Raw genomic sequence first — 14,953 nt, 5'->3', positions numbered from 1 at the left:
GACTTTACAGAAACGACACCAACAGACATCTGGACCTCTATGAATAAAGTTCAGATTGGACTAGAAATGCTTCCTGGATACTATGCAGTCACGTTCAACATCCAACAGGTAGCGTATTTGCGAGCAATCACAAATGAGAAGTTGAAAGAATATGCAAACTGGCTACCCTTCCTTCTTTTTTTTCTGTGAAGTGAGCCCTTCAAAACAGAAACGACATAGGTTGATAAGGCAGGGCACAAATCTGGCGCTTTGCCACCGTCTACGATTTATCTGCCCTGTGACAGACAGTCTCCAGGATGTCGCACTGAACACCTTTCAGAATTTGAAATTTCAAATGCTTCCTCTAGTTCAGGATGCCCAACATGAGATGCTCAATTCTTAAACCAGGCACCTACAGTGATAACACCAAGGTTTAAAAAACGCTGACTTTGGAACTCTAGCTGTATTAGATTGAAAATTATGAGTCGGTTTATATAGCATCGTTATTATAATAGCTGTATTTGTGTGGGGTTTTTAACTCATACAGTAGATTTTTCCAGGTATTCTCCATGTAGAATATTTACTTAGGATTTATCACATATGCCTCTATTAAGAGCAAAAATACACTGAGCTGTGGATGTAGCAATATCCTCCATTGATACTGTCTGATATGTATTTGGAAAGTACCATGTGCCAGGCTGGGATTCTTCACTCTAACCTATAGATGTCTTTGCAAACAACTTCCTACAGGGGTGGGTCACCAGTCAGTACCGGGGGGGGGGGGCCTGGGCCTCTCTCAAAGGCTTTGCTGTGTTTTGCATTCACACCTCACCCAAAGGAATGAATCAGTTCAGTTTTGTGCATCACAGAAGGGGGAGGACAAAAGCATTTGTAGGAGACGGGAATACGGATGGAAGCTCAGAGATCAGTAAAGCTATGGTGCATTTATGGTATTTATGCTTTAGAGCAAAGCTGATGGACAGCTTGCTGCTTTGGGACAGCTTCCATCTAATTTTATTCTGTTGGCTCCCTTTTTAACCCCCCAGCCCTCACCAGAGTAGAAGCCCTTAGGGAATTCTGCTATATTGGGCTTTAGCCTCAATGACAGTAACATACAACTCTGTGACAATGTGGAAGGCAATGGTCTTATTAAATTGTCTATCAATATAAAACTTGCACAAGAAATCAGAGGAAAAATGAGATCTAGTCCAAAATGACAGCACTTGTAAAGTTAATTAGTGCAATTAACAAAAACTAATTAGTAAATAATTGTCCTTCTCAGTAGAAGCTAAGCCTTTGATTCATTATAAAAGCCATAAATGAAATATAATAAAATAAATAATTTAAGCTGAATTCATAAACATTAAAAAAAAAAAATAGGTTTTGGCACATATCAATAGGCAGGACATGTCCCTAAATTATTTTTTGCTACTATAATTATCCTATAATTCCCTTCACATAAAATGCCTTACAGCTGGCTGGCCTTCCAAAAGATTCCCACAGTGTACGAGATGAGGTGATACAGTGAGCATAGTGAATCCTAACTATATATTTCTGTATGGACATGAACATATTTGATGGAAAGGAGGAATTAATTGATAAGGCATTCAGGGGCCATGGCTTTATGATATAAGAAGTCCAGCTTTTGGATTTCTTGCACCAAAAAAAAATTCTATGGCCATGTGATGCAAAGCTTGCACAAAACTAGCATGAAAGCTGGCTAAGAAACAGTACTCTGTTGTCCACCTAATTTGCTAGAAATGTGGCTGTATGCCTTCATCTGACCCAGTCCATATTTCAGGTTAATCTGTAATTAGGCCCAGCATTAATGATTACGGAACCAAGGGCTAAGTGCATAGTTCTACGACACATTTCTTTAGCAATAAGACCAAGTGTGCCAACACATCTATTTGTGGAGCTGCACTGCAAACTGCAAACTACTAAACTGTTGCAAGTTAAAGAATAAAATTGTGCTGTGGGGGTTGGTTTGATTTTTTTTAACCTGCATCAGCCATCCTTCATTTCTGCAGCTGAGAGTGGCCAGCTGCCATGCAAGGGTGGGGCAGGAGGACAGGAATGAGATTTAAACTTTGCTGTGATTATACCCTCGTTCTCACTATTCTTGGTTGCCAGATTAAACCTTGGGGCTACAGACAGTGAGCATAAATTAAAGCAACCTTCAGGCAGCTCCAAACTACATAAGCAGAAAGGACAGATGAAGTGCAAAGAGGCATAAAGGTATTTTTGCATACTCCTCTTCTAATCAGTGCTGATCCTCAGCCAACCTTCAGAGCAGGAGCTAATATTTTAGCACAGCTGAGGCTGAGTTCGGTTATAGACTGACAGTTTTAGGGAACAACAGATAATAGAGGTTTCTGTTTCTGCTTACCAGAGGTAAAGCTCAAGCAACAGCAGAGCAAGCATTTCTATTCCCCCCCTATACCCAAAAGCCACACCTCCCAGTTTAGGAGTGATAAAAACAGCTAATGTGGTGCAAAGCACCTTCTCCCTGCTCTTCCAGGGGCTTGTCTGCTTGAGATGAGAAATTCTCAGCTTACTGAAATAAAGCCTGGTCTAAAAGGTTTCAGAAGCACTGCTTGCAGCAAATGACAGACAAGAGCAAGGCAGCAAAAAGGCATCTCAGCTGCCCATACATTTTAGCCTATTTAGAGAAGTGGTGCTGGTCTTCCAGTTGCTGATGACCACTGCTTCCTTGGAGCTGGGACTGGTGCTCTAAGGGCATCAAACTGATGTGGAGTGGCAAGGGGAGAGGGGGAGAGAGGGGGAGAGGAAGGAAAGGAAAGGAAGAGGGAGAGGAGAAGTCTCTAACCTGAGTTGTTGTGGTTTCACGTGAGTATGATAGAAGAGAAGAAGAAGAAATGTGCTGCCAGGAGGGACCAGGAGACAGGCTCCTTTCAGTGCCTGCTAGCTTAACTGTATCATAAAGTTCCCGTCAGACCACAGCTCAATGAATACTTTAGCAGCATAAGCCTGTACTGCCAAACAGAGAAGAAATCCCACTTTCCACCACCTCATCTCCCTTTTTATTGCTTCCACGGGGTTCCCTCCCTTGTGCCGTCGGGAGCACCTTGACTCCTTGGCCATGCACTGAACTGGACTAGAGAGCAGGTCTGGATGAAAATAATAAAACAGATATGATTTTTAGTTACAGAAAAGCTCACATTTTTTGGATTAAAGTATGTGTTGAGCTACAGCTTGTATCTAAGGCAATAGCTGATAAACATTTACTTTGGTGGTTAAAGCTACTCTAACCTCAATACCGCCTCTTCAGTTTGGCTTGTTCAAAGGTTCTGTGTGGGGCTGGATCCAGATGGGACAACTGGTTTGGCTTAGAAAACATCTTTTTTTTCCCTTGTAATGTTGCTGGGGACACAGTTCAGGCACATGAATAAGCATTGGGGTAAAATGGTCAGGTAGTACTTGAATCAGTAATGCAAACAAAAATATTTTTATCCAACTGTGGTCTGAGGTCTCTGCTTCAAATCACATTCATACAAAAGGCTCATAAGAACAAATTATAATAAAATATTAATAAAGAAGACAATAAAATTTAGGCAAATAATCAAAAGCTGGTTCTAGGCCTACTTCAGAAGGACTGAAAACAAATTAACTAAGGATGGAGCTTGAAGATTTATTAAAAAAAATCATTAAATGCTGAAGTTGTGGTGAGTCATATTAACCATGAGTTTTAAGTACTGCTGTTGCCTAGATTGTTCTTCATGATTTAAGACTCAGTCTTCCACAGTGCGTAGAGTTTACTGCAGAAAACAGGCCAACTGATGTCAACTGAAGTGCTTAAGCAGTAAACACTGTGTGCGATGGTGGGAGTGTTAGATGTGAATGGCTTCATACCTTATTAACTATGAATTATCTGGTTTCCTTCAAAATATTCAGGAAGGAGTAAAAAAGTAAAACCTACCTTCTTAGGTACTTAAAAAAAAGGTTTGCAACTGTAAGCTTATGCACCTAGATTTTAGTCTTGCCCAAAATCTTTAACTGCATAACAAAGTAGAAGTAGTCTACAAAATGCCCAGTAAAATTAACAGGTACAATACAGATCTTGAGACAATCTTCATAAAAATTTGCACTTCTTAGCACTAGGCCAGTTATTAATAATCCAATTATCTTCATAATTAGAGGAGTTTTCTGCAATGGAGATTGGCTTAGGAGATAAAGTATTATGAATATACTGAATAAAACTACCCCTTCATTAGCAGCATTCCCGGTCTTCCAACCAGTTTGACTGTTTTCCTTGGTGTCGCTGAAGGGAACAAACTCCTGAAATTATCAGTGCCAGAGCACTTAACCTGCTAATGTCACCAGTACCTTGCTGTTGTCTCTTGCAAGGCTCGATGGTGTCCCCAAAGATCGTTCAGGTGACCTCCTACTGCCAAACTAGCCCATTTGTATTTCATCTGGTGCCTAGAGGAGGTGCGCTTGGGTTAGCATTGCCAGGTCTTATCAGGTGGCACTCCTTTGCCCTTGTGGTCGTCTTATCAGACATTCCTGTGTTGACGCCAGAGGGAGGGGATGCCATCCAGAGGGACCTGGACAAGCTGGAGAAGTGGGCCCGTGTGAACCTCATGAGGTTTAACAAGGCCAAGTGCAAGGTCCTGCACCTGGGTCGGGGCAACCCCCGGTATCAACACAGGCTGGGGGATGAAGGGATTGAGAGCAGCCCTGCCGAGAAGCACTTGGGGGTACTGGGGGATGAAAAGCTGGACATGAGCCAGCAATGTGCGCTCGCAGCCCAGAAGGCCAATCGTATCCTGGGCTGCATCCAAAGCAGCGTGGCCAGCAGGTCAAGGGAGGGGATTCTGCCCCTCTACTCTGCTCTGGGGAGACCCCACCTGCAGTGCTGTGTCCAGCTCTGGAGCCCTCAGCATAAGAAAGACATGGACCTGTTGGAGCGGGTCCAGAGGAGGACCATGAAAATGGTCAGGGGGATGGAACACCTCTCCTAGGAAGAAAGGCTGGGAGAGTTGGGGTTGTTCAGGCTAGAGAAGAGAAGGCTTCGGGGAGACCTTATTGCAGCCTATCAGTACTTAAAAGGGGCTTATAAAAAAGATGGCCGCAAATTTTTGAGCAGGGCCTGTTGCGACAGGACAAGGGGGAATGGCTTTAAACTAAAGGGGGGTAGATTTAGACTAGTTATAAGGAAGAAATTTTTTACGCTGAGGGTGGTGAAACACTGGCCCAGGTTGCCCAGAGAGGCGGTGGATGCCCCATCCCTGGAAACATTCCAGGTCAGGTTGGACGGGGCTCTGAGCAACCTGATCCAGTTGAAGATGTCCCTGCCCACGGCAGGGGGGTTGGACTAGATGACCTTTAGAGGTCCCTTCCAACCCAAACCATTCTATGATTCTAGGACCTATCTTTGAATCAGGTTTCACTTCATTTCTTCCGCCTGTGGCCACATCCGGGTATCTATTTACATCATCATTTGAATAACCTGAAGTTTCATTGGCAGAGTGGGTGAGAAGCAGAAAAGCAATACATAACTGAGGGCAAAGCCTGGGATCACGCTGGCTCTTGTGTTTGGGCAGAAGTCTATCTCGTTTATCTTTCCGGTGTACACCATTTTTCAGGTCCAAATGTATTTCATACAAAAATTTTGTCTTACACTCATTGGGAGAATATTTATGAAGTTATGCTGTTTCTCACATACATATATGTATATAAAAAAATAAAGATAGGCATTGCATATATTCTACATATCAATTTGAAAAAGAAAGGAAAAGAAGACAAGACACCCCATATCTAGACGCAGCCAGTTAGCCATTTAAGCACTTGTGAAAGAATGTCAGAGCCTCCAATCTGCTGCTACTTTCTGTAGGTCTGCTTATCATCATGACTCAGAACATATTCTTGCAGACTCCCTTGTTGTTATTTTAGATAGCCTGCACAATATCTTTCATGGAATAGCAGTCCAAGGCAAAACAATTTTACTTCAGATTTTCACTGGCAATCAGATTATATTAATGGGTCTCGTTAATTTGATCTCATGGAATGGTGACACCATTAGGGTGAAGAACAACATAACAACCGTTGAGGAACAAGGAGAAGAGTCACTCACCAGTCTTTAAAGCAAATATTAGGTCATCAAACTCCTGTGATTCCTCATCAGCAACCAATGAGCTGGTACTAAATCCTCCAGAAGGGTGGAAAACATTGCCGTTTTGTGGACTCTGCTTAAAGGCAGCACTAGCTCCACTAGCAGGCTGCAAGGATGCCCTCTCCCAGTCTGCAGGCACCTGCAAAGTTTAAAAAGACACAGAAATGCAGTAATCATCAAAACTATAGCATAGAAACTGGAAACTATGACCAGAGCCGAACTCACGACCAAGAGATTTTGGAACCAGCTATTCTGTCACTTCTATAGTGAACCAGGTAGCCTTTTTTTTTTTTTTTTTAATAAAATATATATATGTAACTCGATTACAAGTCATTTAACCTTGTGTTTATTATGCCTGTCCTAGCTATCTCAAAAAGTTAAAAAAATATTGCTATTTCTGAACATTGGCCCCTGGTATGGAGAACTTTAAATTAAAGCACTGAAAGGTTCTAGTCTACTCCTCTCTTAACGCTGCCTCTTCCTCTGCTGGACCCTGCTTCTCCCTTCTATAGCCACTAATCATCACCACTTTCCACTGTATGATCTACAGCTGGCAACCCACTGCTTCCCATGTTTACCAATACAAAATGTTAAAGTAATCTTTGCCAGCCTTTGAGGGTTCTGGTGGTGGTATACAGCCCTACAGTTTCAATATCAACTTTGCTATAGTTCACCGGCCACTTCAATTTAAAGTGGAGCCTCACAAAAAAACCAGAATTTCTGTTCATGAGAACAAAATTGGGTTTGAAAATCTATCTCCTCCTTAAATGTGATGAAAAGCCAAAATACTGAACTCTAAAAAAATACATTTTAGGACAATCAAAATACATTTTCTTGGTTTATTGCTCATCCACTGTTTAGGAGCTTAGGAACATAAAAGCTTGCCATGTAGAGCTGAGAAGCTACGCTGTCCACTAAACTGGGGAGTCAGGCACCACCTGACGCTGAGAAGTTGAATAAATTTAGTGGTCTGCCAGGAGGCAGCTGAGGAGCTTTAAAATCCAGACAAACCTACAGTCAAGCAGGTAGAGAAATGGGCAAAACAGCTGCCAGGTGAGCAGGTTGGTTTCCACAAAAATTATTACTAGAACTGACATGTTCCCTTGAAATATTTCAATTCCATTAAATTGGTGTTTTTCCTGGAAAAACTGTTTAGCTGGAAAATTTTCAACTAGCTCTATCAACACACACATGTACATAGCAGCAAAAGTCACCTTGGTTTACTACAGGTAGTGAAAAGTGATACTAGCAGCATTCCAGTTCCAGCAACAAAGAGACTGAAAATCATCTCCCTCAAAATTTCTTTTCCTTTCTTTTTCTTTTTCTTTTTCTTTTTCTTTTTCTTTTTCTTTTTCTTTTTCTTTTTCTTTTTCTTTTTCTTTTTCTTTTTCTTTTTCTTTTTCTTTTTCTCTTTTTTTTCTTTCCTCTTTTCTTTTTCTTTTTCTTTCCTCTTTTTCTTTTTCTTTTTTCTCTTCTCTTCTTTACTTTTCTCTTCTTTTCTTTTCCATTCTAATTTTATTCTATTCTATTAAAATTTCCAGAAATTTTGCACGGCATGATTTTGGAAAATTAAAGACTTAAAACTCATCTAAGACCTACAGTAAGCTGAAAGAATTAAATCGATGTTTTGATTTCTCATGATCTACTTTTGACAACACTTTAACCAGCCTCTATAACAAACTGAAGACTCAAGTAGAAAAGGGGAAATTCTCTAGATGGGATGTTACCAGGGAATTGTAAGTTCCAAGAATATCACCATGGCTAAAGATAACAATTTTTATGGTAAAAAAAATAATAATCCCCCCCTCCCCAAAGCCAACCTACAATAATTAGCATCTCATTCCTGTGTATTACACTTCAGTACTGCCACTTAAATCTCCAGGTACATTTTCAATACACAGGGTAATGCCTACAGAGCACTGTTACCTCTTCCATAGCACTGATGAGGTTCTGAGTGGACTTGCTGATCTCTCCACCTGCAGCCGGCAGACCACTGCCATGTGTGAAAAAAGCCGATCCCGGAGTTGTATGCCCATTCATGTCTACCGTATAACTTGCTTTCACAGGACAGCAAAGTTGGTTGTGCAGGATAAAATATACCACAAAGACATAAAGACCCTGAAACAGAGAGAGAAAAAGAACGTCAGCTTGTGAGATGCAGGGAGCTTAGATCAGAGTTCGAACGCAGTCATGGCAAGGTCCTATATGCTGTAGCAGATGCTGTCCCTCACACCAGCAATCCGTGCCTCAAAGGACTGCAGCCAGTTTCTATGGAAAATAAGAGATGACTTCACTGCCCATCAGACATCTGGAGGTTAAAAATAAGTTCATGTGCTGAGGCCTCCAGCTAAACACACACACACACACAAAAAAACCCCAGACCAAAAGAGTCACTGAAAATGATTATTTGGTTGAACCCACGCGGTTGCAAAGCAAAGCCAAGATCCCAACAACAGCAAAACCAACTCGAATTTCACAGTTGTCATAATAGTGAAAATGTGGTTAAGGGCCGCCTTTACAATAGGATTTGGCTGCTGGCCCCTAGCCACAATTCTTTATTTCCTTACTGACCTGCTGGCTCTTTGCATTCTTGCCCCAATTTCAATCTCATGCAAACTGCACTGCTGCCATCACAGATACCAAGTTGTAACTATAAATTAGATTTTCTGTGTTATTCACTAATTCAGCACTGTCTTTCATTTGTGATTACTACAAGGGCTCTGCTGTATGCCTCTGCAGTTCTTCTTTAAAACTTGCTAATTTTGACCTTTAGACTTAGCCAAGAAAAATATTATAACCATGACTTTTATTTGCAAAGAAATCCAGTGATTTCTGAATACGAAATCTTCTGAATATGAATATGAATATGAATCTTCTGAATTTATGAATATGAAACTTCTGAATATGAAATCTGACTTTTTCTTTTTCTAATTCTTAAGTTGCACTAATACTGAGGGAAAACAATCCATTTCAATTGATAAATCAACCAGTTCAATAATTACTGAAGAAGGGGTTAACCAAAAGAGTACAGAAGGAAGACTTCTGGATTCTTCCCGATTGCTGCAACACAATTACATTTGCATTGTTTTTTGTATTTCACATTGTCCTCTAGACCCCTGAAACCAATTGTATTAAACAGAACAATTTATTGGAAAGGTACCCATTGGCATGAAAGCAATAACTGGAATTATAAATAGTAAGGGGTTTAATCTAATTATATTTGAGAATTCCTAATGGAAGGAATTTTGAAAATACATGGAGACTGCAAATACCCAAGATACATGTTCATTTCCATCCCTATAAAACAGGCAGCAGCACTTCATGATCCACAGATTCATAATTTCTAATGCCAAAACTATATGACAAAACAGTCTGGTCGAAAGTGACACATAACAGAAGTTAATGGGATTCAATGGGATTTCAATCTCAGCTGGTCAAACACTGGAAATACCCTCGTACAGCTGCTATAAAGCCATACAGCTCCATGTGTGCATTTTTTTTAACAGCAAACCAGCAAACCAAAGTGTTAAAAACAATTATTTTGAGAAAACATTTTCCCACTTTTCCAGATTATTGTTTTTTGTCACGAGGACCCAGAGCAGCTAACTGAGAGGAAATTTCTTTGTGATACATGTAAGTAAATACATTCCAAAAAAACTGATGCAAACACGTTGCACTTAAGAGACACTAAAATGGAACCAAAATGCCCTTTCATTCTATAAACAAATCCAAGTACTCTGATGTATGTCAAGCATAATGGGACCAGCAAATGGATTTCTTTTAAATTAAGTTGTTTAATGGATACGAAAAGGATAAAAAACCCAAGAAGAACGGATCACAGTGACGACACTGAATTCAGAGCAGCCTCTGGCATTTCAGTCTCTGAGGACCTAGCCACAAAAGTTGCACGCATGTTTCAAGTGGTTTTGTACTTTTCAGGAAAACCCATTACCTGAAAATGCTGCACACCCCTGTCTTTCAGAATCGCAGGGACCTAAGGCATTGGTATGCAAGGCCCATGCTATGTCACTCTCCTGTGCAGCCCGAAGTGTGGACGCTTACACTTCTGAAACAAATAAACATGGAATAAAGTGCCCAATTAACTCGTCCTGGTCTCCCAATTTAACTCGTGTGTGTTTCGGACAGTGCTATTTCTGAGGAACTGTTGTTCTACCAGAACCACAGAAAGGAATTTTGACACCCGAAGCATCCTTGCTGCCACTCCTCCCTGCTGCCACCACTTCTGCCCCTTGCTGTTGTCCAGAGACGCAGATCCTTGTCCTGGGCAGCAGGAGCCAGCATCCCTGAGATGCATCGCCTCGTGTGGCACTCCTGCTGCATCCCTCCCGTTCTCGAAGCTGAGAAGGAACTTCAGTATATGCAATTCAGAGAACTCCCACATATTGATGCAGACGGGTGATGAGACAGCTCCTCTGGGTCCTTCCACAATGAGCACATGGACTCGGGGAGGTTATCTGACTGTCTAAGGACAGGAGGAGTCACAGGCTGAGTTAGCTAACAGAGACAAAAATTGTGAGTTTTACTTCTCCCACTCTTGCAAAATATTACAGCAATGCCTTACAAACAGAAATTTATACCTAACAAAACCCAACACTCCTATGTAGGTTATACATTTACACAGGAACCATGTTGCTGGGTAGAAGATTTCTTGCTTAGCTGGAAAAGGGATGGAACCTTCTTTGACCCATACTCCTATCCAAATCTAGAGTCTCAAGAAGATACACTCTGTAGAGTTGAGTTCCTACGTGCCATCACTGCAGTTTTGTTTGAAGTATCAAAAGAGGTTTGTGGTCTTATTCGCACTACCCCGTGTCTCTATTAGAAACCACTCCAACTGAATTTTGGGAAATCAAAACAAGGCAAATGGTCCTGCCTGAACAACACTCAGTTCCAACGATCATACACATGAAGATGCCATGGATCAAGTCGTATTGATCCATGCTTATTTTAGCACCAGCAGCTACCAGGCTGTTTACTCTGAAAGAGCACAGGCAGGATGCAGACACTCGGGTTGTGTCAGTGCAACCACAGCTTTCACAGTCTCAGTGGGTTTTTTGTAAAGCACTAGTTTGAGAATCGAATTGTCCTTCATCCCACTTTTGACACTCATTATGTTCTTTTTCACTTCAACCTTTAATACTGTAAAAATAGTCTTAAAGTACTATGAAAATAAGGCTGTTGGCATTGTAATATATGTTTCACTGTGTTTATCCTATAAACAACTTTGGCCAAGTTGGCACAACTTTACTTTTTCAGAGACACACAGACATTGTCCTTGCCAGTTGGACCAAGTATGAAATGCAGAGAATAGTCAAGTTCTGTTGACAGGTCTACCAGACGTGCAGGATATTCAGAGAAGAAACCTACACACTCCAAAGGGATCAGAAGATAGGTCTGGGTATGGATATTAGTAACACTGGCAATGACATCTCTGTTAAAAATGTGGTAAATATTAATTTTGTATCCTTAAGAAGATTTCATTAAAAAACCCCAACCTAACCCCAAAAACCCAAACCCCAAAACCACAGCCCAGTACCAATATCCTCTGTTGTTGCATACAAATTCAGAGCCGTTCTCCTCAGCCCACAGGCATGTACAGGGAGGCCAAAAGAAACTATTGGGTCTCAGAGTGAAATGACTGATTGCTAAGCCGACAGGCTTTCAGCGTAGTCTCCCACAGCACTCTGGTACCCAAGTTAGGACATTGTCGTCTAGATGGGTAGAGCACTGGATGGGTAAGAACTTGAGCAAGTCCAGTGGAGGGGCACCAAGATAGTCAGGGGCTCAAGCACATACCGTGTGAGGACAGGCTGAGGGAACTGGGCTTTTCGGCGTGAAGCAGGCTCAGAGGGGAATGAATAGCCATTAACTGCTATTAGCTTTCCAATACACAAGAGGTGGGTACTGAGAAGACAGAGGGGCATGGCAGGAGAATGAGAGATGCTGGTCCCAGGTTGAGACAGGGGAGGTTCCAACTGGATATAAGGAAAACATATTTAATGTGAGGGTAATTAAGCACTGGAACAAGTTGCCCGAAGAGACTGTGGAAAGCTCTCTATAGAAGAAGAAAGGAGGTTTTTCTTCTGGTACGTTTTATAATTTGTGGGAGGGTTTTGTGCATGCATGGTTGTGAGGGGCGTTCTCATATACAACAGCTTGATTTATTTATTCTGTGGAGTGACCGCTGCAGGAAGCTAGTAAATTAAGGACAGACTTCCACAGCTGTCAATAAAAGGACATTTACATACATTTTACACTTCATAAGATCACATGCAAACCTGGAGGATTGATCCATAGAAAGCCTTCATTGCATATTTGACGCTCGTAGTCTCTCTGTCTCTTTATCCTCTAATTCTGCATGCTCCAACGCACTGTGCTGACACTACAGTACGTCTAAATTTGGAAGCAGAGATAACTCTGCTAATAGTAATGAGAAAGGATACAATAGACTGTAGGCCATCAACAAACCTCTTCATCATCTCCTTTTTACACACTGAGAGAAAACCAAGATGTCTACTGTATCCCATAATTTTAAATTGGTCTTGTAAGATAAAGGACTTTTATTGCTCTAATAAACACAAACAAACCAAGGCATTAGATTTCTTTTTTTTTTTCCAAAAAAACTAATATACATCAAACTTCTCACACAAGTATTTTCATCCATGCCTGAGATACCCTACCTTGAAATTGCAAAAACTGGTTTTCCAAGGAGAAGTGGATTCAGATAATGTAATCTATTTTAGAGGAATGGTATTTCTATTTATAAAACTAAAGTATTTTTGCAGGACTTTTGGTAAAGAAAAGTCATTTGAACACTCCATTTGAACAGTTCCTCAACTTGTTTCAGTGTGTGTATCAGCACTAACAAAAATTCAGTGCACTCTACAGTGGCATTCTTTGAGTTCCTATTTTAATTTGGAAAATTTTATTTGATAACTATCATCACGTGACTATATCACAAATCATGTGACTATATCACTACAAGTTGTTTTTTCAAAAGAGAATATTGTAAGGGACATCCAGGCTTGTGAAGAAAGATGGTATCTTGTGTTAGACCACAAAAAGACCTCTGCGTCCAGAACTGGATCATTCTGATCCTTAGTTCACCATGGCTACAACATCACTATTATTTTTAAAGTTACACATTTATTGGTGCCACGTGGTAAAAAAACCAAGAAATCACACAAACAGGTGTCTCTGCCAACAGAAGAGTTGTCTTTACTCAGATCAGCTTTTGAGACTAGCTGTCTGTAGTCACGGTAGAGGAATTTCCGCATGCTGGTTTATGCTTCGGTTAGTTTCACTTTAGTTTTTTTTAATCTTATCAGGGTGAGATTTAATCTTATTCTCTGTCTGGACTACGCTAATTTACTCTTGGCAACCAGTCCTAGAAAGTCCTTTGCTTGTCAGTTTAATGGTCAGGCTGTCCTTCCTGGGCAGCTGTCGATGGCCATGGGTGCTGCTGCCAGTCCTGGTGGCAGCGTCTTGGCTGATGCTTGTGCACCTTAATGCCTTAGCTGACTTCTTGTGAACTTCCCTGGGGATTTCACTAATTTACTGGAATTTCTTATGTTGCGGACTTCTCTTTTCTCACGTAGTTTTCCATCACTGGCCAGTCAAAGCCTGCTGTGGATTAACTCTGATTTACATAACAAGTGCCTACTGCTTTTGGGAAAATTACTGGTCTGATTAATCCAGATAATTTGCCTGTTTTGCCATGTTCAAGAAGCTAGTATCTACATAGCAAAAAATGACTCACAATATTAAAGGAATCATATTCAGGAAATTATAATCAGGGCCATTGTACAATGCATGATATATATTTGATATTGTTGTCTTTCCTAATCATTTTTGGAATAAAATTAGCCATGGAACTGAATATTCATATACACAATAGCATTAATAATGCTACCCAAGTGACACACATAAAACATGTATAATTCTCTATTTCCTTCTGCAAGTTTCCTTGTTTTCAGAGATAATTATGATAAATTGCATGCACAACATTTTTGTGCATATCTAGATACCAAAAAGCAGACTTTAATGTACATTTTATTTTTCTGTATCTTCTTCAACCATATTTTTGAGAACAGCTTGAAGATCTTTTATTGGTGTCATGACAGAAGTATCATCTTAGTCACATGATACTATATCCTAAGCCATCGCTTAACATCTCCCACTCATAGCTCTCCAGAAATATTAACCTTTGAAATGTAAATCAGATCCTTATGTTTAAATCTAACTCTTTTTCTTTGCATTCAAAGTGACTGTTGTAAAAGCCATGTCTTTAGCAGTGCAACCCTGCCAACTGGTGATTACACTTAGTAAGTCGACTTTGGACCTGCTATGTACTGTCAAGGGTTTGACTGTTTATTTGCCATTAAGCACCAGTTTTGATGAAGCTGTTATCATTCTTGTCAATCACATCATTTCTCTTATGACAGTTTCTATTGGGAACATTTACTGCTTATCCACACTTTGCTTCCTGAGGTGTTTACTCTCCATTTTGCTCTGTAGGAAAAGATCTGTGTCAGTTACAGCCGAAGTTCTAAAAATTCACATCAGAATCAAAAGACAACAATAAATGTAACTGAGGACTGCAAAACTCATGCCATCTTGGTAGGCAACAGCATAAGACCACTTGTTGAACCAACCGACTGCCACCACATACACATACATGCACAGAAGCCACCATAAAAAATGGAATGAAGGAAAATAATCATTCATATACCTATCATTAAATTAAGAATGTATTTACAGGTTTGAACTAAGATATAACTATATCAGGTGCTTTCTTTTTTTGTAGTTATAACTCCA

At 40.5% G+C, this 14,953-nt stretch overlaps 1 protein-coding gene across 1 annotated transcript in view; it reads right to left on the bottom strand.

Annotated features, from left to right (window-relative positions):
* ADGRV1 (adhesion G protein-coupled receptor V1) overlaps positions 1-14,953 on the bottom strand; it is a 302,215-nt gene that overhangs the window by 3,868 nt on the left and 283,394 nt on the right. Inside the window, exons 88-89 of the mRNA XM_076361800.1 lie at positions 8,042-8,233; positions 6,077-6,254 (exon numbers count right to left, since the gene is read on the bottom strand). Of these exons, the coding sequence (XP_076217915.1) occupies positions 6,077-6,254; positions 8,042-8,233 (370 nt within the window). The remainder of the gene's footprint in view (positions 1-6,076; positions 6,255-8,041; positions 8,234-14,953) is intronic.

This window comes from Aptenodytes patagonicus, chromosome Z (assembly GCF_965638725.1).
Source record: "Aptenodytes patagonicus chromosome Z, bAptPat1.pri.cur, whole genome shotgun sequence".
Lineage (NCBI taxonomy): Eukaryota > Metazoa > Chordata > Aves > Sphenisciformes > Spheniscidae > Aptenodytes > Aptenodytes patagonicus.
Note: the sequence above shows the minus strand (reverse complement) of the source record. Positions and strands in the feature narration are given on the sequence as shown.